Source organism: Bombus affinis, chromosome 1 (genome assembly GCF_024516045.1).
Source record: "Bombus affinis isolate iyBomAffi1 chromosome 1, iyBomAffi1.2, whole genome shotgun sequence".
Lineage (NCBI taxonomy): Eukaryota > Metazoa > Arthropoda > Insecta > Hymenoptera > Apidae > Bombus > Bombus affinis.
The window spans coordinates 5,095,180-5,121,152 of NC_066344.1; the positions used below are offsets into that span (position 1 = coordinate 5,095,180).

Sequence of the window (25,973 nt, forward strand, 5' to 3'; positions counted from 1 at the left end):
TACGATATGATAATAACGAATGGTTTTCAAAATTTTCTAGCCATCCACCGAGCTATAAATCGATGTGATATATTTTTCAAATATATGAAACTCTATTATCCATAAAAATAATGAAAATATTAATTGATTCTAGAACGAAGAATCACGAATAGTTTTCAATTATAATGCTGTAAAAGAAATTTCCTTCATGAAGCATTTTTAGAAATTTCATCGTTTCTTTGGGTAAAAAAATAACGAAAATTTTAATTATCGTCGAAAAATATTTAATATTGCTTCTCACGATGATTATATGCTATTAATTATTTCGCTGGCAATCATATTTTATCAAGAAGAAATTAAATATTAAACAAGGAAGAGAATATTCATGATTAAAAATCTTGTCCTAAGATAACAACGATTATAATACACATTTTGCTTACTTCGTAGAATATTATTTATACCATGTAATTTTTCTCTCTTTTATTGCATATAGTAATATAGAAATATTTCTTCAATTATCTTATCACACTAACGTAACTTCTATCTCTTATTTCAGAAGGAGTGCAAACTGATTCTAGTCCAAGTGGAATCGTCCATTACCCAAACAGACATCGTATCTTCGCAATAAAGGTACAGATTCTTTTCTTTTCTATCCCTTTTACCTGCATATTTTGCAATATTTTATATTAACTTTCATTGAGTTCGTAAATATTTCTCTTCGGATTTCTAAATCCCTTTTGTAACATAATGTTCTAAAATATTACTATTAGTCTACATTATACGTATACATAGGCACGTAGAGAAATTAGTCTTCTTATAAATTTTTTATAAACAATATTTCTATATGCTCTTTTCGAGGTTATCAACTTTCAAAGGCAGAAACAGTGTCCTCCATTAACGCTATTACTAAATCATGCTACTGATTTGTACACGTAACACAAGTACATGCAAACTTTCACGAAGACTTAAAACTTTTTAAAGACATTGATAATTCATTCCATTGTACAAGGAATACATCCGGTCTCTTGCCTGTCTTATAAACGACTCTTTACTTTCTACTTGTTCTACAACTAATCGCGAACAAACAATGTAACTATGTAGGTAAATTATTTCGAAGATCATCTGCAAGTAAGAAAATGAGAAGAAACGCGAGGAGTAAAAGTTCTTCAGAACTCGTCAACGTCCAGTAAATTATCTCGAAAATTCTTCCACACGTATAATTTTTCAAACTCAATTCCAAAACGCTACATATGCTATAAATACCGATTTCTCTTTCTGCAAGTATAACATTTATGGTCAGAGGTCGAGATGGACTATACGAAGAGGATTTTACGTGAAAAAGTTATAAAATGTTTCTAGCTGTTAGTTTAAGATGAAAGTGATACATATGAACAATATTTATGTTGGTGATAATGAACGAAAGCTTTGAATTGGAGAAAGTTAGGGTTTAGATTTTTCCAAGTTTGATCAACCCGTAGGTGTCAGACTACGACATTATAAACGGGACTGTACATGCCTCTGTACGAAAATAATTCAAGAAATAACATTTACATAGAGATTTGTGTCTCCTATTAAAATTTACTTACTTTTGCCTGTGATCTGAATGTGTTGACCTCCTGACCCTTACGATAATTTACGCTTTAATAAAGTCAACGTTAATTAGTTGAGTTATCAATGGCGAGCTCCCATAGAAAAATTTAATATACAGAATGTCCTGAGTGTCTGAGTGTACCAAAAGACAAATTGCATAGATTGCGTGTATATTAATTAAAAAAAATGCAAAAATACAGTACGAATATGTTCCTTGTTTAACCTTGTTTCTGCGTTCTTACGAGTTTTATGTTGGAATAATTCTATCGAAAGATGGTAGTAATTGAACTAATTTCACGCACCTATAATAAACAAAATCCAATATTTCACGTCGAACCTTGTATTTTAGTTCTGTAAACGCTTTCGGTCAACGATAAGACGTCTCCAGTCTTGTGTTCGTATACAAGCAGGTCATTTTGAACACGTCTTGTGAATGTATATAGATACAGTTTTAAAGTTGAAGAAACAAACTTACTATAACTCGAAGGCAAGATCCAATAGGGTTTCGTATGAACTACAACATTTTATTGGTCTCATGCGCAGGATCTGCTGCCGACGTGGTTCCCCGATGCTACGGGACACTGTATATATATACTGAAAGTTATCCGTGAAATTTTCTAATTTGGAGTTATTTTCTTTTAGAATACTTCATTTTTGTTGAGGTTATTCGATGTATATGACATAATATAAAGAGAGAAAACGCGTGGATAAAGTGTAAGGTACAAAATATATATATATTTAATTTAATAGAGAAGTGTAATAATAAGTAGGAACACAATTTGAGCTGGTCCAGATCCGCACGCTAGCAGTGTTACCTTATAACTGAAAACCCCGAAGTCAACGTCGCCTGTCTACTGTTTATGGTCTGCCTTCATGCTAGTCTTTTGTCTATATGCTGTCGATGGCTTCGGCGCTTGAGAAAACTAAAAAGACCAGATCTGGAGTTTTCGTAGAAGTGGTGACCACTTCAACAATTTTAATTATGGAATATCCATAAACCTTACTGGCAAATTTCGTCGCGTGAAACGAGAAATAGTTGCAATTAAAACGAAGTAAACTTAAGTAATCCAACTTAAATCTAACGCAAACTATAATACTATATTCAGCCAACGATGCCAATTGAAAATTAGAAACTCTATTGCTTAAAAAATTACTTATACAAGAATAAAAGAAGCTGTTAATCATGTTGATAAATCTTGTAAAATCAAGACACCGTTTCTAAACAGAAGTTGTGCCAATTTTCCTCCGGTTTTAACATTATTCGACGATAAAGCTATCGTTAACCCGGATTTAGAAACGCAACGTAATCAATTACCGTGCAATACCGATGCACAGACCTCGATGCATGTATGTATCTCGTCAACCGTGCAAAGAATCATTTTCACGGCTAAGGACGCGAAGAGAAAAAGAAACGATGCAAAGGAGGATAGCAGTCTTGCTTTAGAAACGGAAGGAAATTGAAGAAGCGCTCGAAAAAGATTTTCAACGTCGAGTTGGATTTTAATTAACGAACTGCTGCATAATGAAGCAAATGATACTAAAACGAGGACAGTGTTGTCGAGAAGCATACTAACTGCAGCTTAATGCACCGCGTGTTTCTTCCCCGCTGACAATTATGCTTCTAATTATCTGCTCACACAGAAGTTTTTATCTGCTGCACGCGGACTAATTTATTTCAATGGATTCATTATTTTCTTGCCATTGAGGAATGTTGTTATAATTGATGATGTTAAATAGGAAAAGAATGGTTCTGCAATGAATGAAAATATCAAATGTAGAAAAATATTCTGTGCTTTAAATTCAATGCTCTATTGCTTTATTTCAAATACGTTATGGGGTATGATCAATTATCTTGTAACGCGTCTAGGCTAGTGACATTTAATCCCAACTTTTACAAGTAACTAATTAGTTAGATGATAAATGTATTTGTTTTCTGCTGTACTAATAATAATAAAAATGGTATTGGTAAACGTATAATATTGGTTTTAAATTTTAATACATTGTGTTTCCTTCGTGGAACTATTTTAAAAAATGCGTTTCTGTTATAGAGAAAAATTTTCTCAGAGTTTACAAAAATTTGCCGCTGAAAATATTAGAAAGTAATTCTGCAGGCTTGCAGTAGTATGGCCTGTACATGCACGGCCAATGCTGCGTCGACTAAATAAGTAGAAATGGACATACACTGACATGGTCAGACGTCTGTAATCACTGCGTGTTGCATAGAACTCAAGAATTTAAGAAAGAGTTAGCTATCTTTAACGATTCTGTTGATATAATGAAAAATGTTGGGACATTGAATCTGATACACAAAGACACACAGAACAAGAACTTAGAAACACAGAATTTTTTTCTACGCCTAAAATACTCTCATGCATCAATATATGAAACTATAATACAAGGCAAAATGAAGGTAGAAAAATTTGTTAAATAATTAGATTCAGAAACAAATGAATTGAGCTATAAATTATAAAATATGGAATATAAAACATATAAAAACTGAGAAGGCTACAATATGAAAAAAATAATAGATACAATGAGTATGTAGAATACCAAATAGTAATATGAAATCAAGGAATTTAAGTGGAGAAGCAGTTAAAATGAAGTGGTTTCCGAAGCAAACTATCAGCCTGCAGTAAGGTGAGATATATCATGCACGTGCACATTGTATATAATTTTAAATACTCCGATGTTTATCACGACAGCTGTTGCAGAATCGATTAATCAAATAAAGAAGTACACGACACGGGGTTATAAGGTGTAGCGTGCGTTATGACGTGTGTAAGAATCTACATTGCAAGAACAATAGGAAATAGATTATCACGTGGATCATCCCGTTATCGATAATGATCGTGATTCACTAATGGCAGTTAGGAAAGCATACATACACCAGAATGCGAAAATCCATCGTTAATTTTGAATATCAGTAAATTAAACTACGCCAATCCTCCTCAAATCTGAATCGAATTTAAATAAATATCACAAGTTTAATAAAACTGGAATAAAACCACAACTTTGATGCAATTAAGATACGTATCACATCCAAGAAGCTTTTGTAAAATCTACACACCTTTCAAGTTGCGTAGACCTCGTGTTTAATAAAAGCAAAATCGAAAGATTTCGATCGATACCGAGCAGCGATACGATCCTCCGCTGTCCTAAAAGTTGCTTACAACATACGATAACCGCAAATTGAAGCTACAAATGCAAACAATAATAAAAACATCCTGATTGCGCAATTCTCCATAACAAAATTAAAATAAGTGCTAGGATCCTGATAAAACCAGAATACCAGATACCACAACTATAATAAAACGGATATAAACACATCTACCACTTAATCTCTCGCTTGCTCCTTCAAACCCAACCTATTCCAAGATTTAACTTCAAACCTAACCGCAAGTCCACCTTCGCGCCATCGATCTCCAGATAGAGAGGCATCGAACCATTTCCTCCTGAACGAAAGAATCGGCGCAACGTTCCTCGAGTAACGTTTTATTCGACGCAGCGGCTGATTCGACGGCTGGAAACGTTATTCGCGTGTCTGTGAAACAATTCTTAGAAGAGAACAGACGGGAATCGGCGGCGTCGTTAGGATCAGATTCTATCTGGTACGTGTGCACTGTGTACGCAGCGTCTATCGAATAAGCAGCAAGTATTGTCGAAGAGTACGTTGACCGATCAACCGAGCAGACAGATGGCTGAAGCTCTTCTCAGCAAGTTTATTCCGCGTTAGCAGCGCTCCATCTAATAGGAACGGGCTGGATTTTCTTGGGAACGGTTTCCGTATGCGTTTCGTATCAAGATCGTTCCATAAGCTGAAAGGGGAAGGAGAGAAATTGTGGTAGAAGTCGAGCAAGGAATATTTTTACGTAGAAGTACGCGGAAGACGTGGAATAAATGTTATTTCTTGGAAAGTTTGGTATCACAAGGATCGCGCGTTGCTTTTGCAACGATAATTTAGCAATGAATATTATTAATCAATTATTAGCAAGCTACAGATTGTAGTCTTCTACTGCAAACATAATTCTTAGAATTTTAGAATCTTCGAAAAATAGGATGATCGGCTGGTTCGTAATTTCTTAAATTTACTTGTAAAACATAAATTATAATGTCCCATCGCAAACGTAGGTTTTGGGAATAAAGTAAACCATTTAGTGTTTCACTTCCTTGGTTGTTTTTATGAAAATAAAAAATTGCATAAATATTCGTAGTCTAATTGTTAAGCTCGTTAAGATAAGAATTATTTTCGCTGTAAAGAAAGAACTGAGTAAAAGAAATAAAAAGATGTATGCCCATCAAGAAATAAGTAAACGACTTATGGAACAAACTTTGCTTCTTTGAAGTCTAATTTTGAGAAGATCAGATGGTGGAGTTTGTTCAAGGAATATTTTTATTCTGATGCAGTGCAAAATTGAAAGACATGGAACAGACTTCTTATTTCTTTGAAGTTTAGGGTTTTAAAGAATCAGGTAGTGAAAGGAATATTTTTGTGCACAGCTAATGTGGAAGAAAAAACGTGGAATTATTATTTCCTCGAAACTTTAATCTTCAGAAAATCAGGATTGAAAATGTATTTAATTTCGCGTGTCCTTAAACAAAATTTATAATCCGAGGAATACGTGGGGATAAGAAAATTTCATATAATGTTTATAACATGTTTTGTTACTTATGTATGAATCAATTTTATTAATAAAATAAACAAATACTATAATATATCTTCCCAATTAGTATCACGAAAAGCCGGATATACTTTATAAATTCTAACATTAGTTAAACTTCTAATGTCAAGTAGTTTTCAGTATAATAATCTAAACAAATATCGATCACGATCATTTTCTTAATTTTTATTCTTCGCAAAACACGTTTTATTTTATTTCACTTCACTCTAATTATCGTACTATGCGCGTCGTATATACAGCCCGTATTAAACTTAATTTCTAAAACGTATAAAACTTGAAACAACTAAAACATTCCAACAAGTTCGATAATATTCATGACGCGCAAACCGTTCACAGAGCTACACTGATCAACTTCAGAAATTGAGAAGTACACGATAATGTTACAAAAACGAAGCTCGACGTTGCGACAGTTCACAGAGAAATAACTAAAACGACCACAAATTATAAAAGCAGAATAGAAGTCGATAGCAAGCAACTGGTTAACAATTTGTATAACCAGCATATCCAGAGAAAACTGCGAACAACTCATCCACCAGATCTGTTAGACCGATAGAGATCACCGCTATGGAGGCTTTCTCAATGGAGAAATCGTCTACGTGATATTCCACTTAATAAGTAATATAAAAATTTACCCAATGTCTATGTAGAAAAATTATAAGGAATTTTAGAATTAAAAACAAACATTACGAATATATATATTTTTTTAATTTACCTTACAACTTGTAGCGATACCAGAAGATCACGTAAACACCGAATTCTGAATAAAATATAATAAACATTTATTATATGCAACATTTGTTAATGATTATTCTTACTTATGGAAGAAATTTATTAAACGGACAAGGAGTATGGTCGACCAGTTTGGCTTCTGCGAGGCTCATGTGACAAACCACCTTATAAATTCTACCATAACTTTATCCACACCCTATATACATAGCAAGAGTCTGTTTAAAAAGAACTGATACCGGAAGATCCTCGATCGTGATTAAACCGTGACCGGACGTTCTCCCCTTTCTTCATTTTTATCTTCGAATTTATTGTCTATCTGCGCTCACGATAATCGTGTACACGACGTCAGAAAGATCTCGGATCGAGAGTTCAAGTTAACGAGAATCTTTAATCGCATTAACGCAAAACGCGTGGGAATTACGAACCACCTGTCACGGTCCTTCGAACATTTCTCAATCGCGAAGACGCAACGATCGTTCGCGGTCGAGCGAAACAAGTAGAGCAGATGATTCGTCCAGGTAAGAAACGTCCATATAAATACGATTATGATAGTCTCGAGCTCTTGTTACATTCAGGTGAGAACATTGACTGCTAGTATTGCGCATACTAGAAAATTGGAACATACTTTCTTCGCTTCGATGAGTTTCGAAGATTAACGAGGTTGATGATTTTACCTGATATTTGTCAAGATTTTTTCTTTTTGAGGGAATAGTTGATATTATTTAATATATAAACAGATATAATAATTTTAATTGGAGATTATATCAAATGAATTTAATTGATTCGTAATTATTTTGTAATTGTTTAATTAGTGGTAATTTTTTTTATAGTAAAATTATAAAAATCTAAAATAACAATTGAATAATTTGTAGAATGTCTGAAATAATATCCTTTTTTAACAGATTGAAATTATGTATCTTAATAAAGTATTAGAAATCTAATTAACTATCATTATTAACTTAATATCGAAAAAATTTGACGATAGCTCTGGCGACCAAAATTTTGCAACTTACTATTTTATCGTCATTTTTATTTTCTCGTTTCACTGTTCCGTAGAAAGAGATTTTATCATATACAAAATGTTGCATTGGCTCTATTATTTGTGCCATCCTAAACTAACGTCACTAACAAATACTAAACCACTAATTTTTCACGATAATTATTTCTAAATTTCAAATTAAAATATAAAATATAAAAAAATAGAAATTCTAATTATTCATAGGGTTTCCTTTTTCTAAATTTCCATTTGAAAAGATTCGGTGTTCATCTTTTAGTCTTAAAAGTACTTAAGAGCTTTTCGCTGCCATTCAAGAATACACGTAATCGTTGGGATAATTCATTGTACGATATCAGAACAGCTTCGAAATACAATAGAATCGTTTATGGGTTTACAAATCATGCGGTTCCGCCTTGACTTCGATCGATGGAATCTCTCCAACTTGGATTCCACGGAATATCTGATCCTCGGCATTCCCATGCGCGAATTCAATTATCCTCATCTAATCGTGACTCGCGATATTTAATCAAATTCTCCGGATCACGGCTATTTACAACTTTTGAAAATCGTTTAAGGATAACCAGCATATTTTTAACGTAATCGAATTCCAGAAATTGAGAATGTTATTTGAGATTCTTGTTTTTATTCTTCTCATTCGGTAGAATAATGATAGCAATATCACTGGTGAAACTTCTTTTTCTAAGAAAATAAATTCGAAATATACAAACATGAAGATAGAACTGTTCTCTATTGTGATAAGCATACATTTTACTAAATGTGATTATTATTATATAATGAAAAATACAGTTCACTTTGCAAATATTATATATGTACTTATATTTACTCTTGTTTATTTAAAAGGTTTTTTCATGGATTACGAAAAGGAATTAACGTTAAAAATTCTCCAATTTCTGTACAATTCTATTCTAATGCAATCTCTTTCGTCGTACAGTACTGTCATATTACTATTAGGTTGTCCGAAAAGTGTCTTTCTTTTCATCTTTTTACATCTTTCATCTTTATACAAACATGAAGCCTAATCTGTCGAACGTTGTAGTTTTTATTTTAATAGAACAAAATGGATCATACGTGATTCGACAAAATAATATAAAAATGTTGAAAATCCATTATTTTCTTATAAAACGAAGGAAACTTATTGGACGACCTAATACAAATTCTGCAAATATTACGACTGAAATCTATCCTAATAACTTGGCTTCTTACACGCATTGGCACATTCCTAAACAACTATTCAGGTTTATATCTAACGTACATATCTAACTTAAGAAAAGTTCGTTCACCCCTCGAGAAACCTATGTCTCGTACAAACGTGCAGCGTAAATAAGTACTTAGTGTTTAATAGTTACCTAATGAACTGTCTTCTTGCGGTCATAAACAAAGGAACTAGTTTATAAAATACGAGTAACTATACACATTCGTTACCTTGATGACCTCACTGTTCTACTACAATAATTGCCAACGTATGAATTACTTTGAATAACTAATTACATAATTATTTCAAAGGATACGCAAGTTTTTGATATAAACTGCCGCGAGGGCTCAACGAACGAGCTTTTCTTGGTCGTTGTCGTATGTTACAAGATATTTCTACAAAGACACAAGTAATGCATATAATTTCAATTAGATTTAGATTAGATCGAAGCTATAAACTTGTGCAATACTATTAGATTGTCCGAAAAGTGTCTTTCGTTTACAGGCACGTCTTTTACAACGATGTATCTTTATACAAACACGAAACCTAATCTGTCGAACGTTGTAATCTTTATCTTGATAGAACGAAATGGATCATACGTAATTCGACAAAATGATGTAAAACGAAAAATGTTGTGCATCCATTGTTTCCTTATAAAACGAAAGAAACTTTTCGGACGACCTAATATATTATACTAATCTTCTGTTATACTTACAAGATATGCAGATAGTCAAACGAACAGAAAATCTTGAAACTGATTTACAGCAGAATCATTTTCCTCGATTTTGTTTTCTCTCAAAATTATTAAAAACATATTATTTTGCTATTTATTATCTCACCTGTATTTTTGTATTTCTGTTTCCCGTTTTACAAACCACACTTAGCAACGTTATTTTAAACAGCACGCACAATATGTTATCGAAATCGATATTCCTTGCGAATAATTCAAATTTTTCATCCTCTTTCTCTCTCTCCCTTTACAAATTTTTCTATCCACAGCCGAAAACTTCTGATATTCTATCTACTCGAAGGAAACACTTCGAATGTGTTATTTGTACCATAAAAACTTAAATTACCGTTGAAAAAGAACAACTATACGAATAGTCTTAATAACAAATATCGTAACGAGCACAGTATCGCAAGAGACGAGAGAGATGGACAAAGAAGCAACGTAAAAATAATCGAACGGTATCAAAGCGACCAGTTCCATCATCGTCTAGCATCGCCAATGATGAGAATCGGACCAGAATGCGGTGGCTTTGCAGGATGCGGGCGACAAAATGAGCAAGAAACGAAGTCACGATGGTGGTCGATGGAAAAACAGTGAAAACCAAGTGATTCGTGTCGTTGTCCGTTAGCAGTTGACCTTGTTGCCGGTCCACCCGTTACATATGTAACACACGCACACCTGAGAAACGGTAAAACGCTCGATCTGACTCGACATAGACCCGCATTGTCCGTCGAACGAAGGAACTGGAACAATGGCGAAAACTCAGCCAATGAATTCCATCGAGTGTCAATGTCTCCTAGGCCAGTTGATTGAATTTTAACCGGCCAATTGGCTCTTGATCAATTATGAGACACCAAAGGAAAGACACTTAGGCGAAGTACGTCGAGCGTTTCTGACAGTAAACTAGGTTTGATTTTATACTCTGTGTGATTTTTCGTAAATAACGTAAAGTACGATACAGCGAGAGATAAAATAAAATTGAGCATGCAGATAGTTTCAGATTGTGCAGGAATAAATCATGAAAATTGTCCGAGATAAAATTCTCAGAATGTATAATTACGAATTAGATATTATTATTCGAAATATCTTTCTTCGTCGTTGTCTTCTTTTTGGTCTTATAATCGCGTTATGAAAGAGCGCATAATAAATACAAAATACGAAAAGTGAGAAATAGAACTGGAGACAGACGTAGTTTTATATGACGGAAGGATAAATCATGAGAATTGTCAGAGACAGAATTTTTATATTGTAAGTGAAAATATTTCTTTAGATATGGAATTATTAATAATTAAAAAGTACTATAATTAGAAATATTATATTGTTCATGATAATTGTATAATACCCAAGTACAAATAATTTTGTGACGAGGCGCATCTTTAGTCTCTTTGGTAAGTCTGTATGCAAAATATACAACATGTGTACGTAGACTTTCGTGACTGACTGTATATTCGTAGATGGAAGATCCGTTTAGAAATGTTTCAATGGTTGTCGCTCGACATACGATTCACGATCGTACGGTTATTTAAAAAAAAAAAAAACACGGAGATTTAACATTGTACAGAATAGGCGAAGTAGTCTGTACAAAGTAGACTTACAAGAAGCGAAAAATAACACGCGCGGGCATTAGAGTGGTCAGGATGCGTGAAACCGCGAAATACATTGCTGCTTTTCAGCCTAATCGTTAATCGCTTAAATACGTCGACCGTGAACGATACTCTGAATTCATGGCATAACTGTTGGATATCCAAGTTTATGATGCGACGTTGCTGGATTTCGATGAATTCTTAATTGCAACGTGAACTAAACGTATTAATAGAAAAATTAACCATTCCATGCAATTTAATGTTTCGCGTTACTAATTATAAGATACGTATGATGCAAATTATCGATATGTAGAATGCAAATTAGCAACACGTAGAATGCTAATTACTGATATCTCAAGTAGTTAAATTACGAATTTCCGATTACAAAAGAGGCACGTAATTAAATTATAACAGAACATTTTTCCTTAACTATGGTGTTTTCTTTGCTTCGTCTTCGCGTTCGTATTCGCTCGATTATCCTCTTTTCAAATTTTTCAATACTTACGATACTTCATTTATGAAAAGCATGGAATACACAAGATTCTATTGGGTTGGCAACTAAGTGATTACAAATTTTGTCATTAGATGGTATTGACAAAATCTGCGTTCATTTAGTTGCCAACCCAATAATAGAATCTTAATGTATCGAATACCAGAACTAAATATTTAGCGAAATCTATCGAAACATGATGCTAGTTTCGAGTCAGACAAATTCCAGAAGAACAGCAGTATTAAAATTATTTTAGATTCATATTTTAATCCTTAGTTTTAACATCTTATCTGGAAACTTTCTCCCCGACTATAGTTTCATTAAATCTACGAAAATGATTTCACTGGCTATATTAATCTGCTTGTTTACTAGACAGATATTGTTGTTTGTTTATTAGATATTTTTCGAATTAATTCGAATTTGTATTTCATTCGCCATTGTGTTATTGTAAGATCATGTTCATTGTTTTCTCATCTGGCCTTGGAAGATATAACATGAAGAGGATATTAAAAGAGAAGATAAGGATCGATAAAACTGCAAACTCGGTCTATCGGAATTTCAATCAGATTGCAATATTCATGTAAAATGAAGAAAATATTCATCAAAGCAAAATTCATGTAAGATATAGAGTGTGAAGGAAAAAGCATCGAATGTTTTCGAACGGCAGTTTCACAATTCTGTTATCCTTATAAATAGCGAATCAAAGAAACGTGAAACTCCCATAATTATTTTATCAAAGGGATTGTAAAATATTTATTTCCTAGTAAAAAACTTTAAATTCCACCGACTGTTTCCGCCATGACTATATATCGTACGATTATATAGATCGATTCATCAGAAAGTTGATTATCTTTAAAAAGAAACCTTGCATTAATAATTTTAGAACAAAAGAAAGAGGATCCGCGTTCATGAAAATTTCACCTTGAATTTTTTAAGCTTTCGTCCTATGCTTTTCCTGCACTCAAATTTCTATTTTAGTAAATAAAATCTATATTGATAATCTAATTTAACACAAATTTCAACTCGAATCTTCCAATAAATTTTAAATAACGTTCATTCTATACTTTCTACGTATTCGCTTACAGTAACGTAGAAACTTTCCTGGATAAAGATCTTATTTGGCTCGATCTTTAAAGAAAAATAGCAATTTGAAGGTTTAAACACATTGATTTAACAAAAATCAATATGCATTCAAACTGTCCTTTCTTTTTATTTTTCACTGTACGTTTAATTTTCCGCTACTATTGTATATCATTTCTTTCTGATAAAACAAAAATAAATAACACCATTACATCAGTGCTTAAACCAAACAAAGGGCCCACATGTTTCTATCAAACAATTACCAAGCGGAAGCTAAAGAAAAGCAAACACACGAGCCCCGATAAAAAGAACTAATAGAATCCAGTCGAAGACCCTAACACCCAGTGTCAAGTGACTAAATACTCATGACTCGACATTATTATAGTAACTCGCTCTTCCGCTCTGCGCTTGAAATAAAAATAAAAGAAGGAAAAAAGAAGACTAGAAAGGACAAGAGAAACATGGTTATATTATTATATACAAGGTTGCAATTATTGAAAGAAAGTAATGGAGGTAAATACGAGATTGTCAATGTTGGTCGTTAGAAAGATAATTACGAGACAAATTACGTAATCATCATAAATTATGCAAATATGGTCGATAGTGGGAAGCATAATTCGTAAAGAATTGACGTATGTACGTGTGGGTCCTCGAGTTTCGATTGTGTTTTTAATAGCGCATTGTCCTTTGTTCCAACGTTTCGTGAACATTGTTCGTATGTTCGTGTAGTAGAGGCGAAACAATTTCAGCTTCGATATTATATTAATCCTGAAGATCTATCGTGGGTGAAACTTCACCTCGTGCGAATTTTATTTTAATAACGAGACCCTAACTCTCCCGTGACTTCTTTGCTTTTTACTCGATATTGAATAATAATTTAGAATAAAATTTAGCGGAAAAAATGTTTAAGAATAATATTCCTTCAACTTTATCGATATCTAAACAGTTTCTGCTTTAGATCTGCTCTGAAGAAGTGGACAATGTTCACGAAACGTCGGAAGAGAGCGCAACGCGCTATTAAAATGAGAAAGCCGAGGATCTAAAAATATTCTTTTTTTATTATTTAATTTGTACTTTACAATTTGTCCAGCTGGACGTTTGGTAAATTTTTCTAACTTAAAATCCAAAAATATGTCGTGTAACAATCATCGTGAAAGTTTAAAATGTAAAGTTCAGGAAGACTCGGATGAAGAAGAACGTCAGGAAGAAAAGGATCAGGGAATCCATAAACGAGAAGGAAGCGTGCAAACGCATGTATCTACTAATAATGTAATAATGTAATGTATTCGTGGTATAATGCCAAGTCACGAGGACAGGAAAAGAAAGAGCCCGATGCTATTACGTGCTCTATACAGCGTGTGACAGGAGTTACGTGTAGGTACATAATCGTTGAGTGGTAGTTTGTTTGCCACTTTCTTGAGATTCGAATGAAAAGAAGGATCAAGTGCCTTGCTGTGTGCAGCCTGGCGCATATATGCGAGCAGCTTATGGAGAAGAGAGAATTCAAGTCGTAAATAATTTTATGAATTGCATCAATTTTCAGAAATTTATGTACGAGTTTAGTTTATACGTTTACGAACTTTATTCAGAATAAATGATAAGAAGTAAACAAAATGAAATAAATACAAAATAGACGCAGCGGAAAATATGTGACTGAAATATATTACGATCGTAGAAGCTATACGTTAAATATTTTGTTCGTTAAAAATTTCTATTGAAAACTATAGAATAGAAAAATTTATTCCGCGATAATTGGAACCAATTAATCTGTGATTCGTGTCTTCCTCGATATTTTCGCAGAAAATCATACGGCACCGCAGTAGAAACCACGTTAAGTTTCTGATCCTAACGTCGCCTTTCAGTGGATCGACAAAATATTTTAACACGATACAGATGAAAAGACCTAAACCTTCTAAAACCTTCTAAACTAAAAGTAGACAATAAATCTAAGGTATCAATATTTATTCTGTGGCATAGAATATCTCAATATTTCCCATCTTTAAAAAAATGGTCACGTCGAAATATTTCTCTTTTGTTACCTTAATATGTTTGCCATAACATAGTACATTACAATTACAGGTCACGTCTAGAGTGACATCACAACATCTAGAGGTGACCATATACTGTCAGGTCGTCCGAAAAGTTTCTTTCGTTTTATAAGAAAATAATGAATGCACTACATTTTGCGTTTTATGTTATTTTATAGAATTACGTATGGTCCATTTCGTTCCATCACGATAAAGATCACAACGTTTGATAGATTAGGTTTCACGTTTGTATAAGGATGCATCGTTGTAAAAGACGTGTCTGTAAAAGAAAGACACTTTCAGGACAATCTAATGCAAGCAATTACAAATGCAATTAGCAGTGGAAGTTATTAGCATTCGTTTGATTTATTCTATTTGTATGTGATAGCTGAATAAACGTGGAGTTACTGCATCCGTGAGATAAAATAAAATAACCAGCGAGCAAACGAGAAATTGCAGTTATCGTTTGAAGAAAGCATGCTCTTAAAAGGCTCGAGATTTCGAAGCAATAAGCAATCGAAGGCTCGTCGAGTAGTTTCCACAAGGCTGAATTCTACGTTAACGATAAATTTGCGGAAGCGCTGGTTCGATGTTTTTCTGATCGACCTGATCATGTCCAGTGAATGCTCAACCGAACGTAACAGAAGAAAAGGAAAAGGATACGAGAGACAAAGGTTGCAGAAATAGCCATTCTGATAACGAAAAAATGAAACTGAAATAAGGAGAATCTAAATATAAACTCGATATCCTCCGTTAAGGGTTATTATCGTTAGTGTCAAATGAAATTAACTGAAATTGTGATCATTCTGCAAAAACGAAAAAACAGATATAGAACGTTGGAAATGAAAATCAGTGTTCCTCCGTTTTATTCGAGTGTATTTATAATTTAACGTTTTATAGTAAAAGGAGAAGTAATTAAAAATTAAAGAATCGAGCTTTGCCTTAATTTCCGATTATTTGTCTAATCTTTTTCTGTACTTTTCCTATAGAAAAAATTGCGACTTATATTTATTTCTAACTAATGATTATCATTAATAATTCCGCAATATTGTCTAATAATTATAAGTCTGCGCATAAAATTGCTTGCTTTGTAAAAATTTCAAAGCCACGAAAGCTCTATAAAAGTCGAGATCGAATGCAATCAAAATTACGCATTTTGAAGAAAAGAATTGGAAAGAATCGAGTCATTCGTATAACGCAAGTTGACAATGAAAATTAATAGCAATTTATTCACTTCTTGGCATGCAAACTCTTAAACTATCTTTAATCCTTTTCTCTTGTTATGTACTTTCATTTCTCATCGAGTACCAGATTTTAAACGTGCATTTTCAAGGTTCAGATAAAATTGAGTAGCATCTACGTTCCTCGCGCGCTCAATTATCTAATATCTTTCTTTGATCGTTTGTACTGACTGCTTAAACTACCCAGAAGACGAGGTGAAACAAGGCAGTAATTACTCGTTCCACGTATATCCTAGAATGACTTGCCGATATTACAAATAGTTGTTCAACGAAAGGGAATGGGATGACTCTCCCATTGGATAGAAAATGAAGATTCCAGATGAAAGGGAGAAACCTATGATTAACGTCGTGACAACTACCTTCTGCTTGATACTTGCATGCACCAACAAGATCATAACTGAAATTGACATAAATTGAGAAGAAGCGAAATGTTTTATGTTTTATTCTGTGAATAGAATAAATTAATTTTTATTATAGAAAATGTAATTATGGTTTTGTTCGTTCCTTTTGTTTCTTTTTAATGTAACAAAATTAGATAGGATTAAAATATTCGAATATTATTATCATTGATCATTTTATAATTAATTTGTTTTCTACATTAATTTGTTTGTATTTATGGCTTGTAATTCGTTGTATTGGATAACATAACGTAACAAACAAATATAATTATTGCTTTTTATTATCGTCGGTTAACTTAATTACATCTGATAAAAAGCATGACATACGTAGGAGTTTTGTAATTATGATTAACTACGATTTAAATTACTACGTCGAGAAAATTGAAAGTAAAATTTTATTTCTCGCGGAGAAAAAGCGGAAGACAAAATAAATAGCGTAAATAAGGAAATTAGAAAGGGAACAATGGAATGAAAATCTTAAGATACTTTACCTGGTTTCAGTACAAAGAAACTGAAGTGTTGGACATTGACGCACTCAACAACACAAAAAGAGCGGACCGGAGCGTCCTGTTCTTCAATCGTGTACCGAAAGTGGGCTCTCAAACCTTCATGGAACTCTTGAGAAGGCTGTCCATGAGGAATGGCTTTTCATTCAACAGAGATCGTGTGCAAAGAGTCGAAACAATTCGTCTTGCGCCTATCGAACAGGTACCTAGCAAAATTTATGAAATACTGTTACCTTTTTAATACTTATTTCTACATTTATTAATATTTCTTTAAAAAGTAGAGGCGTGTGAACGATGAAAATCCTGAACCTCTACATTTTACAAAAATTAATGATTATATATAAGTATATATATATAAGTATATATAATCTTTAATTTTTGTAAAATGTAAAAGTTCATGATTTTTACCAAGATCGTGTTAAACGAGAAAATAAAATAAAAATTGTACTTTTATACGATTAATTGCCTGTTTGTTTTAGCTACAACTCGCCAGGATGGTCAGCAGCTATTCAGAACCGTCTGTCTATATAAAACACGTGTGTTTCACAAACTTCACGGAGTAAGTATTTTAAGATTAAATAATTTCCAATTACTTCAAGATTCTATCAATTCTTCCTTGTGCTACTCTATACATCCTGAAATAGAAACTGTGCAAATTTTACTGGATTTTACAGAATTAAATTATAAAAGAAAATATACGACGCTAGTATAGAATTTTGCTATTTATCGACGTTCTATCGATCAAGATTCTACTATACTTCTATCATCGTTATAAAAATGTATGAAACCGTGAAAGAGCCAAAGAGGAATAAACTAGAATAATCGAATTCCGCTACAAATCCCTTTATCCGCCATTCTTACCGACAACCCGTGATAGATCATGGTACATAAATAAACGTGAAATAAAGATGAAAAACGGATTTCCTGGAAGAGCAAAAGCCAGATAGCCGGAGGTAACGTAAGCTAAATTCCCACGAGATATCTAACGTGGAACGTTTTTCCGTTTAGATTCAACCTGCCACAGCCAATTTACATCAACATAGTCCGGGATCCTGTTGAGAGAGTGATATCCTGGTACTATTACGTGCGAGCACCTTGGTATTACGTCGAGAGAAAGCAAATATTTCCAGACCTACCACTGCCGGATCCAAACTGGCTGAAGAAGGACTTCGAGTCCTGTGTACTTAAGGCGGACCGTGAATGTAGATACCTCGAGGGTGAAATTCACGAGGGAATCGGCGATCATCGCAGGCAAACGCTTTTCTTCTGCGGTCACAGCGAGAAATGCACGTAGGTCCCTTTAAATTGTACCTTGGGATTACCTTTGTGCATATCTTCCTTCTCTATGCGAATAAATAAAAGGAAGGAATTACGTTTAAACGCTTTGCTCGATGGATTTTCCTCTGAAACGAGTAACTTTGAACGTACTCCTTGATTTGTTTGACCGAAGCAAATTGTGGTGTATGAGAGATTCGATTATTATGTTGGTGCAGATGAGTAAGATTTCTTGAGTTACATATCATGCGTTAAAAATCGCTGGTGGAAGAACCGCAAATTAAGTTATAATATCAGAGTTTACAGAGCTTGTAGAATTTGAATATTTGACACGTATATAGTATATAGTGTATATTGTAGTGTATAGTGGTCAAAAGTACGTATACATCTTGAAGATACGAAATTTATTCAAAAATTCATACATATTAGGTTGTCCGAAAAGTGTCTTTCTTTTACAGACACGTCTTTTACAATGCATTTTTATGCAAGCATGAAACCTAATCTGTCGAGCGTTGTGATCTTTATTTTGATATAACAAAATGGATCGTACGTAATTCGATGAAATGATATAAAATGGAAAATGTTGTGCATCCATTATTTCCTTATAAAACGAAAGAAACTTTTCGGACGACCTAATACATATATGCGAATGTACATTATACAAAGGAGTATATATATTGCATAAATTAAAAATTAATTGAAAGAACAAGTAGAATACAAATTGATAGCTATTAAAATTCCGTGATTGTCAAAGACAATACTGTTGCGTATTCGTTTGTTTCTAAGACTGTAACAAAGAAATCAAGCTAAAAATTCCTTCGACAAGTTTTTCAAGAGATTCTTCCGACGAGTTTTTCAAGAGATTCTTCCAACCTAGAATACATTGTGCATTATTCACACCTTGTTCGCGCCATTCGTTCGATTCTATGTTTTTACCTTTTGTCACACCATACTTCAAGCACCTGTCATACTCATCAATTGTCATTTGTTCGAAGCCCGTTCAACACAGTGGGCGCACTGGAACGAGCGAAGATGGCAGTGGAGAAACACTATGCGGTCGTCGGAGTGCTCGAGGACGTAAATACCACTCTCACGGTATTGGAAAATTATATACCCCGATTTTTCCGAGGCGCCACCGACGTCTACTACGGTAATTCTTTTGTTTTCTTATTTGCATGTAACTGTAAATCCTTCGCCAACCAACGATTACTACGAAACAAATATTTTACACCGGTACAAAGCAATCATACAGGGAAGAATACCTCGTTGTAATTAACTTTTAATTAACAATCGATGGTTGCGATAGAAGAATCTCGTATTGGAAAAATATTTCGTTCTGATTATTTTCCAGCTAACAATCGACAGTTATATAGGATTAAGTATAACGTGGAGATGAAAACGTTGTTTTGCTTGAATATACGTGGCATTTTCGGCCAAAAGGTGAGCTTAACTTTGCTGTCGTGTCGAGTCTGTCAAAGACAACCAATCGAGCTCGCACTCCTTTCAGAGAACTCCTTTCCATTTGCGCAAATTTAGTATGTTCATAGATTCTCGAGTATCCAGATACTGGTCGATTTGTAGTGACAATATGTGAATTTTACCAAAATGTCAATTGTAAAAATTAACAATTAATTGGGAAGCAACAGTAGCTGCTCATCATCAATATTTGGCTGAAATGACGCTTTTTAGAAATTTCTCAGGTCGCTGAAAGCAAAAATAAGGACCATTTTTCACGGCAATAAGACGGGAAAAATTTCGGTTGTGAAAAAATCTGTTGATACGCGACGTCCTCGCAGGATTTTTTAATAATTTGCTCCTTTTAAGCTGCTCTATGATTTACTGTGTATGCATTTAAATCGCGAGTATTGGATTAGGTTCGGGTTATTTTTTATATTTTGGCTGCCGTGAGGCGGTAAGCGTTAAAATTAGCATTTAGAACATTGGCATTGGCTGTACCAACTGTCGTCGCTTACATCATTTGTTTTGCCACTTACCGCTCCGCACGATTATGGTCTTACGCGGATTTCTACAGCTTTTGGTGGGTCAAATATTCGTAACAACGAATTTTCAAAACCGTTCGTTTCCGTGAAAATGCTCCTCGTTTTCGGCTCTATCGACCTAAAATACCCCCAAAAAGACACGTTCAGCTAAAAAAATTTCCCAGTCCGTATACTGTTCTTTAACATCTCTAAGATAGAGATCAGATAAGGAAGTTTCTTCCAAACTCATAAAAAAATCGTCTACGTTAATTCAGGTACGGATATTTAACAAATTTTGATGAAACTCGGTAGGTCTATCGATGAATTCCTCGTTAATTTTGGACGTAACGTGACGCAATTAAAGTTTATTATTTAATGATTTTATAAGAAGATGATGAGTATCGCTTCTGGACATTTATCATTCATTTACATATTTTGCTAATATTCGTGTGCTGTTGTCAACAGAAAATGGTTAAAATTATGCGCGTGTATAATTATGAAAAGTATTGTATGTTCGTATTGCAACGAAACACAAGGACTGAGAAAATTTTCTCTTTCAGATGAGGTGAACGCGTTCACGAGGATCAATCGAAACTTCTTCAAGCCACCAGTCAGCGAAGAAGTAAAGGACATAGTGCGGAGCAATTTCACCAGGGAAATCGAATTCTATCAGTTCTGCAAGCAACGACTATACAAACAGCTGAGGGCATTGAAGTTGACCAAAACCACGCCTCTGTACGAAAGCAATAGCTTGTAACTATTTGCAATGTGTTTATTCGATCCGTGAAAGTATCGAGTAACTCGTCGAATTTTCTTTTAACTATGTGAGAATTTTCCTTCGAGGAAGTCGATAAAGAGCGAAGTATCGAGGACATCGGGAACGTTTGATAATTTGTCGAATTTTCTTTTGATAATGGAGAATAGAATCGAAGAATTCTTACGGACGTCGAAAGTACGTAATTCGTTGAAAAGGTTGGAGAATGTTGAAAATGATAAATAATTTGTGAAAAAGATTGAGAGCGTTAAGAATGATAAACGATTCGCCGACATGGTTTAGGAAGTTAAAAATGATAAATAACTTGTCGAAAAAGATTGAGAACATTGAAAACGAGAAATAATTTGATCGAATTATCGTTTGATAGACATCGATGCAGGAAGAATCTCAAAGATGTTCGAGTTGGCCTCGAAATTTTGGTAATGTTAGCGACAAACGTATGTGGAGTAATAGGCGATAACGATTAGACGCAGATGTAGATGTTTGTCAGGGAAGCCACTTGCGCATGGAAGCGACGTTAAAAGAGAAATCGAAGGAAAAAGAGAGATTAGAATCATTGCCTTTAAGAGAGGATCGTGGCAGATTCTCTTGATTTAATATCTTTAAATATATTAATAAATCGATCAGCGTGATGGATCGTAACGAACGATTGTTCCAGTAAGCAATATCTTATGTGATTCACGGCAGTGAGTGCTTTCAATTCAGGACGCTTCGATCGAGTGCCTATTTTTTTATTTTGTGATCGTTTTCCCTGTATAATCGCGTAGCTTAAGATAAACGGCGATATAATCGCTGAACTTAATTATACGAACGAGAGCAAGTACTTACGAGACGAGGCATTAAGAAATATTTATTTAAATATTTAAATATTTAAATAATTGATGGGATGTTATCGGTTATTGCGTAAAGAAAAAGATGCAACGAGTGTTTCTGAACGCGCGACATCTTGGCGCTATTTAGATCGCTTCTTTCGTTGATAATCCATTGAAGAACGTTGTAAAGACTGATGAGGGAGACAAGGAGAGAGAGAGAAAGAGAGAGATCGCTTTTTATCGAAGGATACTTAATTATTTGCAACGACAGAAGCACACAGGGTAACCATTAGGGTATTGCTTTCCAGACGACATAGCCGTTTTTTAATGTCGACTTAAGCCGTTTTTTAATGTCCACTGTTTTCCTTCCTTTTTTTTCGTAATAAACAGCTGCCATTTTCGAACAACGTGATTTCTTTTCTTTTTTCTCCACCTGAATTCTACTCGACACATTGGTTGCTGCTAAAACAGAGTGATCTCTTTTCCAACAAATGTACAGCTTTTTGAAATGAAAAACATCTCTAGTTTAAGCAAGTTTAATATCATTGTTTTGTATGTCTTTCTGACTGTAAATTATTTTGTTAGGACGCATAAAAATGTAAGAGTAACAGTTACGTCGTTAACGTTACTTAAAGTCCGACAATTAAATTTTAAATAAGAAAATTACAGTTAAGTATTTAGGTAATTAAATTGGCGTAATTGCGCCAGTAGCAACGAATGTGTTAAATATGTAAAAAGGATTAAAAATTAATTTTAGGTGTCTTTCGTTAGTATGAAGTACAATGTGGAACATCAGAAGTTTTCCTCTCGTGTAAAGATATTATTACATCATTCTTATCGACAAGAGAAACATAAAACTACTATAAGAATTCTTTTTCCTCAATCTATAACGATATCCATCTATTCTTACTATAGCGAAAGAATGTGATACAAAAGAAATTTCTGTCTGCTTCTATGTGAACGTTTACTATAACAATATACGCTCTGCGACAAAACTACAAGGCATTTATGGAGAGAGAAAAAGAGATTTTAATGAATAACATCATATAAATACATCATTTTGTAGAATCACTAAAGTACAACGATTGAACTACTTCGGTAAATAGATATATTGCGATCAAAATATTTCTAATAATTCCAATTTAAATAAAGATTATTTACAATTGCAGATTTCTCAATGAAAAATAGTACGACGAAACTATAAGACACGGAATACTTTTTTGCCAGATAAATGGAAATTTTTATTTACTTATTAATAGCGTGTAGTACCATTTTTGTTTCTCGTAACTTTTCATAATCTTCAGATCCGGCGATCTGGCGAGCCATGATAACACTTCAATATCTTCTGTTTCCAATTTTAACGTACTTTGCTTGAATCGTCATGACTTGAAAAATAAAATTTTCTACAGCCATTCGACAGACATATTCGATTAACAGTTCTTGGATTGTTTGGATATATATTTTACTGTTCATTTTATTAGAAACAAACATGATATCGCTCTTATCAGCGTAACTTATAGCTGTCTACACTATAATACTTCCTCCCTCAATTTGTCTTTGCTGTTCAATAAGATTTCGTTTTTCCTTACCCACCAGAATGTTTTTTCAAGTACATACAGTTTCTTATTTCTTTTAGATGGTGGATGCACGCTATTTCTGCCGATGAAAGATTCTTTTTCTTTCTTTTTTTTTACGAGTTACCAATTAGTTTGTATCGACGAGTTATTTTACAATCACAGTGTATCTAATACTAGAAATAACAATCGCCATGAGATAGCACGTTCAACAAGAAATTACATGAAACCAATTACTGCAGCGAAAATCACACGAATCACTTTTTATTACGTTCTCATCTCGTTAGCAAACAACAACCATCTTAGAATTTTGTCGCGGAGAACACAACATGTTTACGTGCATTGTCTGAATTCTTGGAATTATAGACTTTGGTATTTCTGTACATAGAACTGAACAGTATGCTTCCACATGTATAAAGCAAACAATAACACTACGAACGAAGGAGGAAGAAATCAACAAGTTCTAATAACGAGCCAAGTATAATCTTCCTCGATTCACGTCTATATCATAGTTCTGTCGCGGAGTGTATTAGATTTGTTTATAAAGTTACTTTTACTTCGATGTAATTATAAGCGCAAAAGAATAGAAGACTAACGATCTAATTGGGTTTTCAGCAGTTGCGAAATTGCAAAGTTAAAAGAAATATTTCTTAATTATTCTAATTATTTGTTTACCCTTTTCTTTGTTACCTTAGTATTCTCTTTATCTATCATAGCATTCTTATAGCTATCATAGTATCTGTCATAACAGGAACACTGGTCTGACCGTCGTTCCAAGTCATATTTTATTTTTAAAATACGGAGATTATTCATTCATCACATGACTGTTATTGCTTGAAATAAATAGAACATCACTTAGTATGGATAAGTTGGTAATTAATGGCAGTACTTATGATTAATATAATTCAGATTAAAATAATGGTGATTAAAAAGATTGTGCAAAAGGTGAATGATCGAACAAGTAAGAAACATAGAATAGAATAAACCCACTTTTACTAGTTCCACAAAATCTTCTTCTGGCACGTAGTCTTTGTATCACGCGTTCTTTAAAAATTAGAGAAGATATTGATATCGTCTTCAAAAGCCGAGAATAATATATAATTAATTTAATCGTTTGTCGAACAATATCGTGTGTCCAGCTATAACTTCGCGACAAAACATTTGTGAGTTTTATTTATAAACCAACGGGTCTATAGCAAATAATTGATTGCTTTAAAAAGCGTAACGCAATCGACGATAATTGTGTCAGGCCAGATTACGACTGTAACTAAAATTCACTGGAAAACATATCAAATTCGCCACCAACAACGTTCGTGCTGTGTATTACGAATATAGATTAAGTTTCCAAAAGCTACAACGCTTGTGCAATGCAAAACAATGCAAACTCGATACACGAGCTAAACTTGGCACCGCTGAAAGTACTCTAAAAATACACGTGGAATGTTGGCCTAACCGGAAGGTAGAGTTCAATTATTTTCAACCGCTCGATTATCCTGTAGCTTGCGACGAAAAATTATACTATGATTTGCTGCTTTGTATAGAAACAAAAGAGATGAATAAAATGATCTTTGTCGTTGTTATACATAATCGAGAAGCTCAGTGTACAAGGGACACACGTTGTAATGGAAATACAAAGACGTAACAATTTGCAGATTTTGATGGAAAGTTAAATCGAATAAAACGTTATTGGATCAATCCTTACTGTTATTTTATATGTTTCTCTCTTATTTACCAGATGAATGCACCACTAACTCAAAATTAAGATTACAAATTTCAAAAAGTAAAATATAATGGAAGTTATTAAATAATATGAATGTTATAATTAAAAGCACTGGATAACAATTACCATGTATCATTATTTCTTGCCCTGTGAAAATTATTTTTTCTAAAAAATTATTTTTATCCAGCGTTCGATTGATTCTTCGAAACTGGATTGTGTATGTCATTTCCATGGACTATTTTTCCTTTCTTTACGGGCTTAACGTTTTTTGGACGTAGATAAAGTAAAAAATGAAACAATACCGTGCCGCAAAGAAAACAGTGACATCGTGCAATTCGTGGAATCGCAACGTACCTCGTTCTATCTGCAACCCAAGTGATAAACTTAAGGTTTAAAGTAACCCCAGATTGCCAGGTCACACTTACCGATAATAACTCTTCAATTAGCTTTATTTATAAAAATAAGTTTCGTGCTTTTGCGTCATTTTTACTCGACAATTGCTTTAAATATAAAACCTCGCATATAAGGTTCTAATAAAAGAAAATCATGCGTGAGCTGAATCTGACACTTGCCTTTACATTGCTTTTACGATCGAT

General features: G+C 33.6%; 2 protein-coding genes across 6 annotated transcripts in view; one reads left to right on the forward strand and one right to left on the reverse strand.

Moving 5' to 3' along the window:
• LOC126915304 (heparan sulfate 2-O-sulfotransferase pipe) overlaps positions 1-22,490 on the forward strand; it is a 120,615-nt gene extending 98,125 nt beyond the window's left edge. For 4 of the 5 annotated variants that reach the window (XM_050719879.1, XM_050719887.1, XM_050719896.1 and 1 more), the window contains 6 exons: positions 536-609; positions 17,238-17,444; positions 17,722-17,801; positions 18,251-18,532; positions 19,513-19,667; positions 21,057-22,490. In XM_050719879.1, coding sequence (XP_050575836.1) covers positions 536-609; positions 17,238-17,444; positions 17,722-17,801; positions 18,251-18,532; positions 19,513-19,667; positions 21,057-21,253 — 995 coding nt within the window. In that variant the 3' untranslated portion in view covers positions 21,254-22,490. The remainder of the gene's footprint in view (positions 1-535; positions 610-17,237; positions 17,445-17,721; positions 17,802-18,250; positions 18,533-19,512; positions 19,668-21,056) is intronic. The other variant, XM_050719878.1, reaches the window with a different exon arrangement.
• The window catches only part of LOC126915150 (glycogen-binding subunit 76A), a 156,633-nt gene that overhangs the window by 34,012 nt on the left and 96,648 nt on the right, over positions 1-25,973 (reverse strand). The window contains exon 2 of the transcript XR_007710067.1: positions 17,228-17,448. The gene's annotated coding sequence lies outside the window, so the exon portion shown is untranslated. The remainder of the gene's footprint in view (positions 1-17,227; positions 17,449-25,973) is intronic.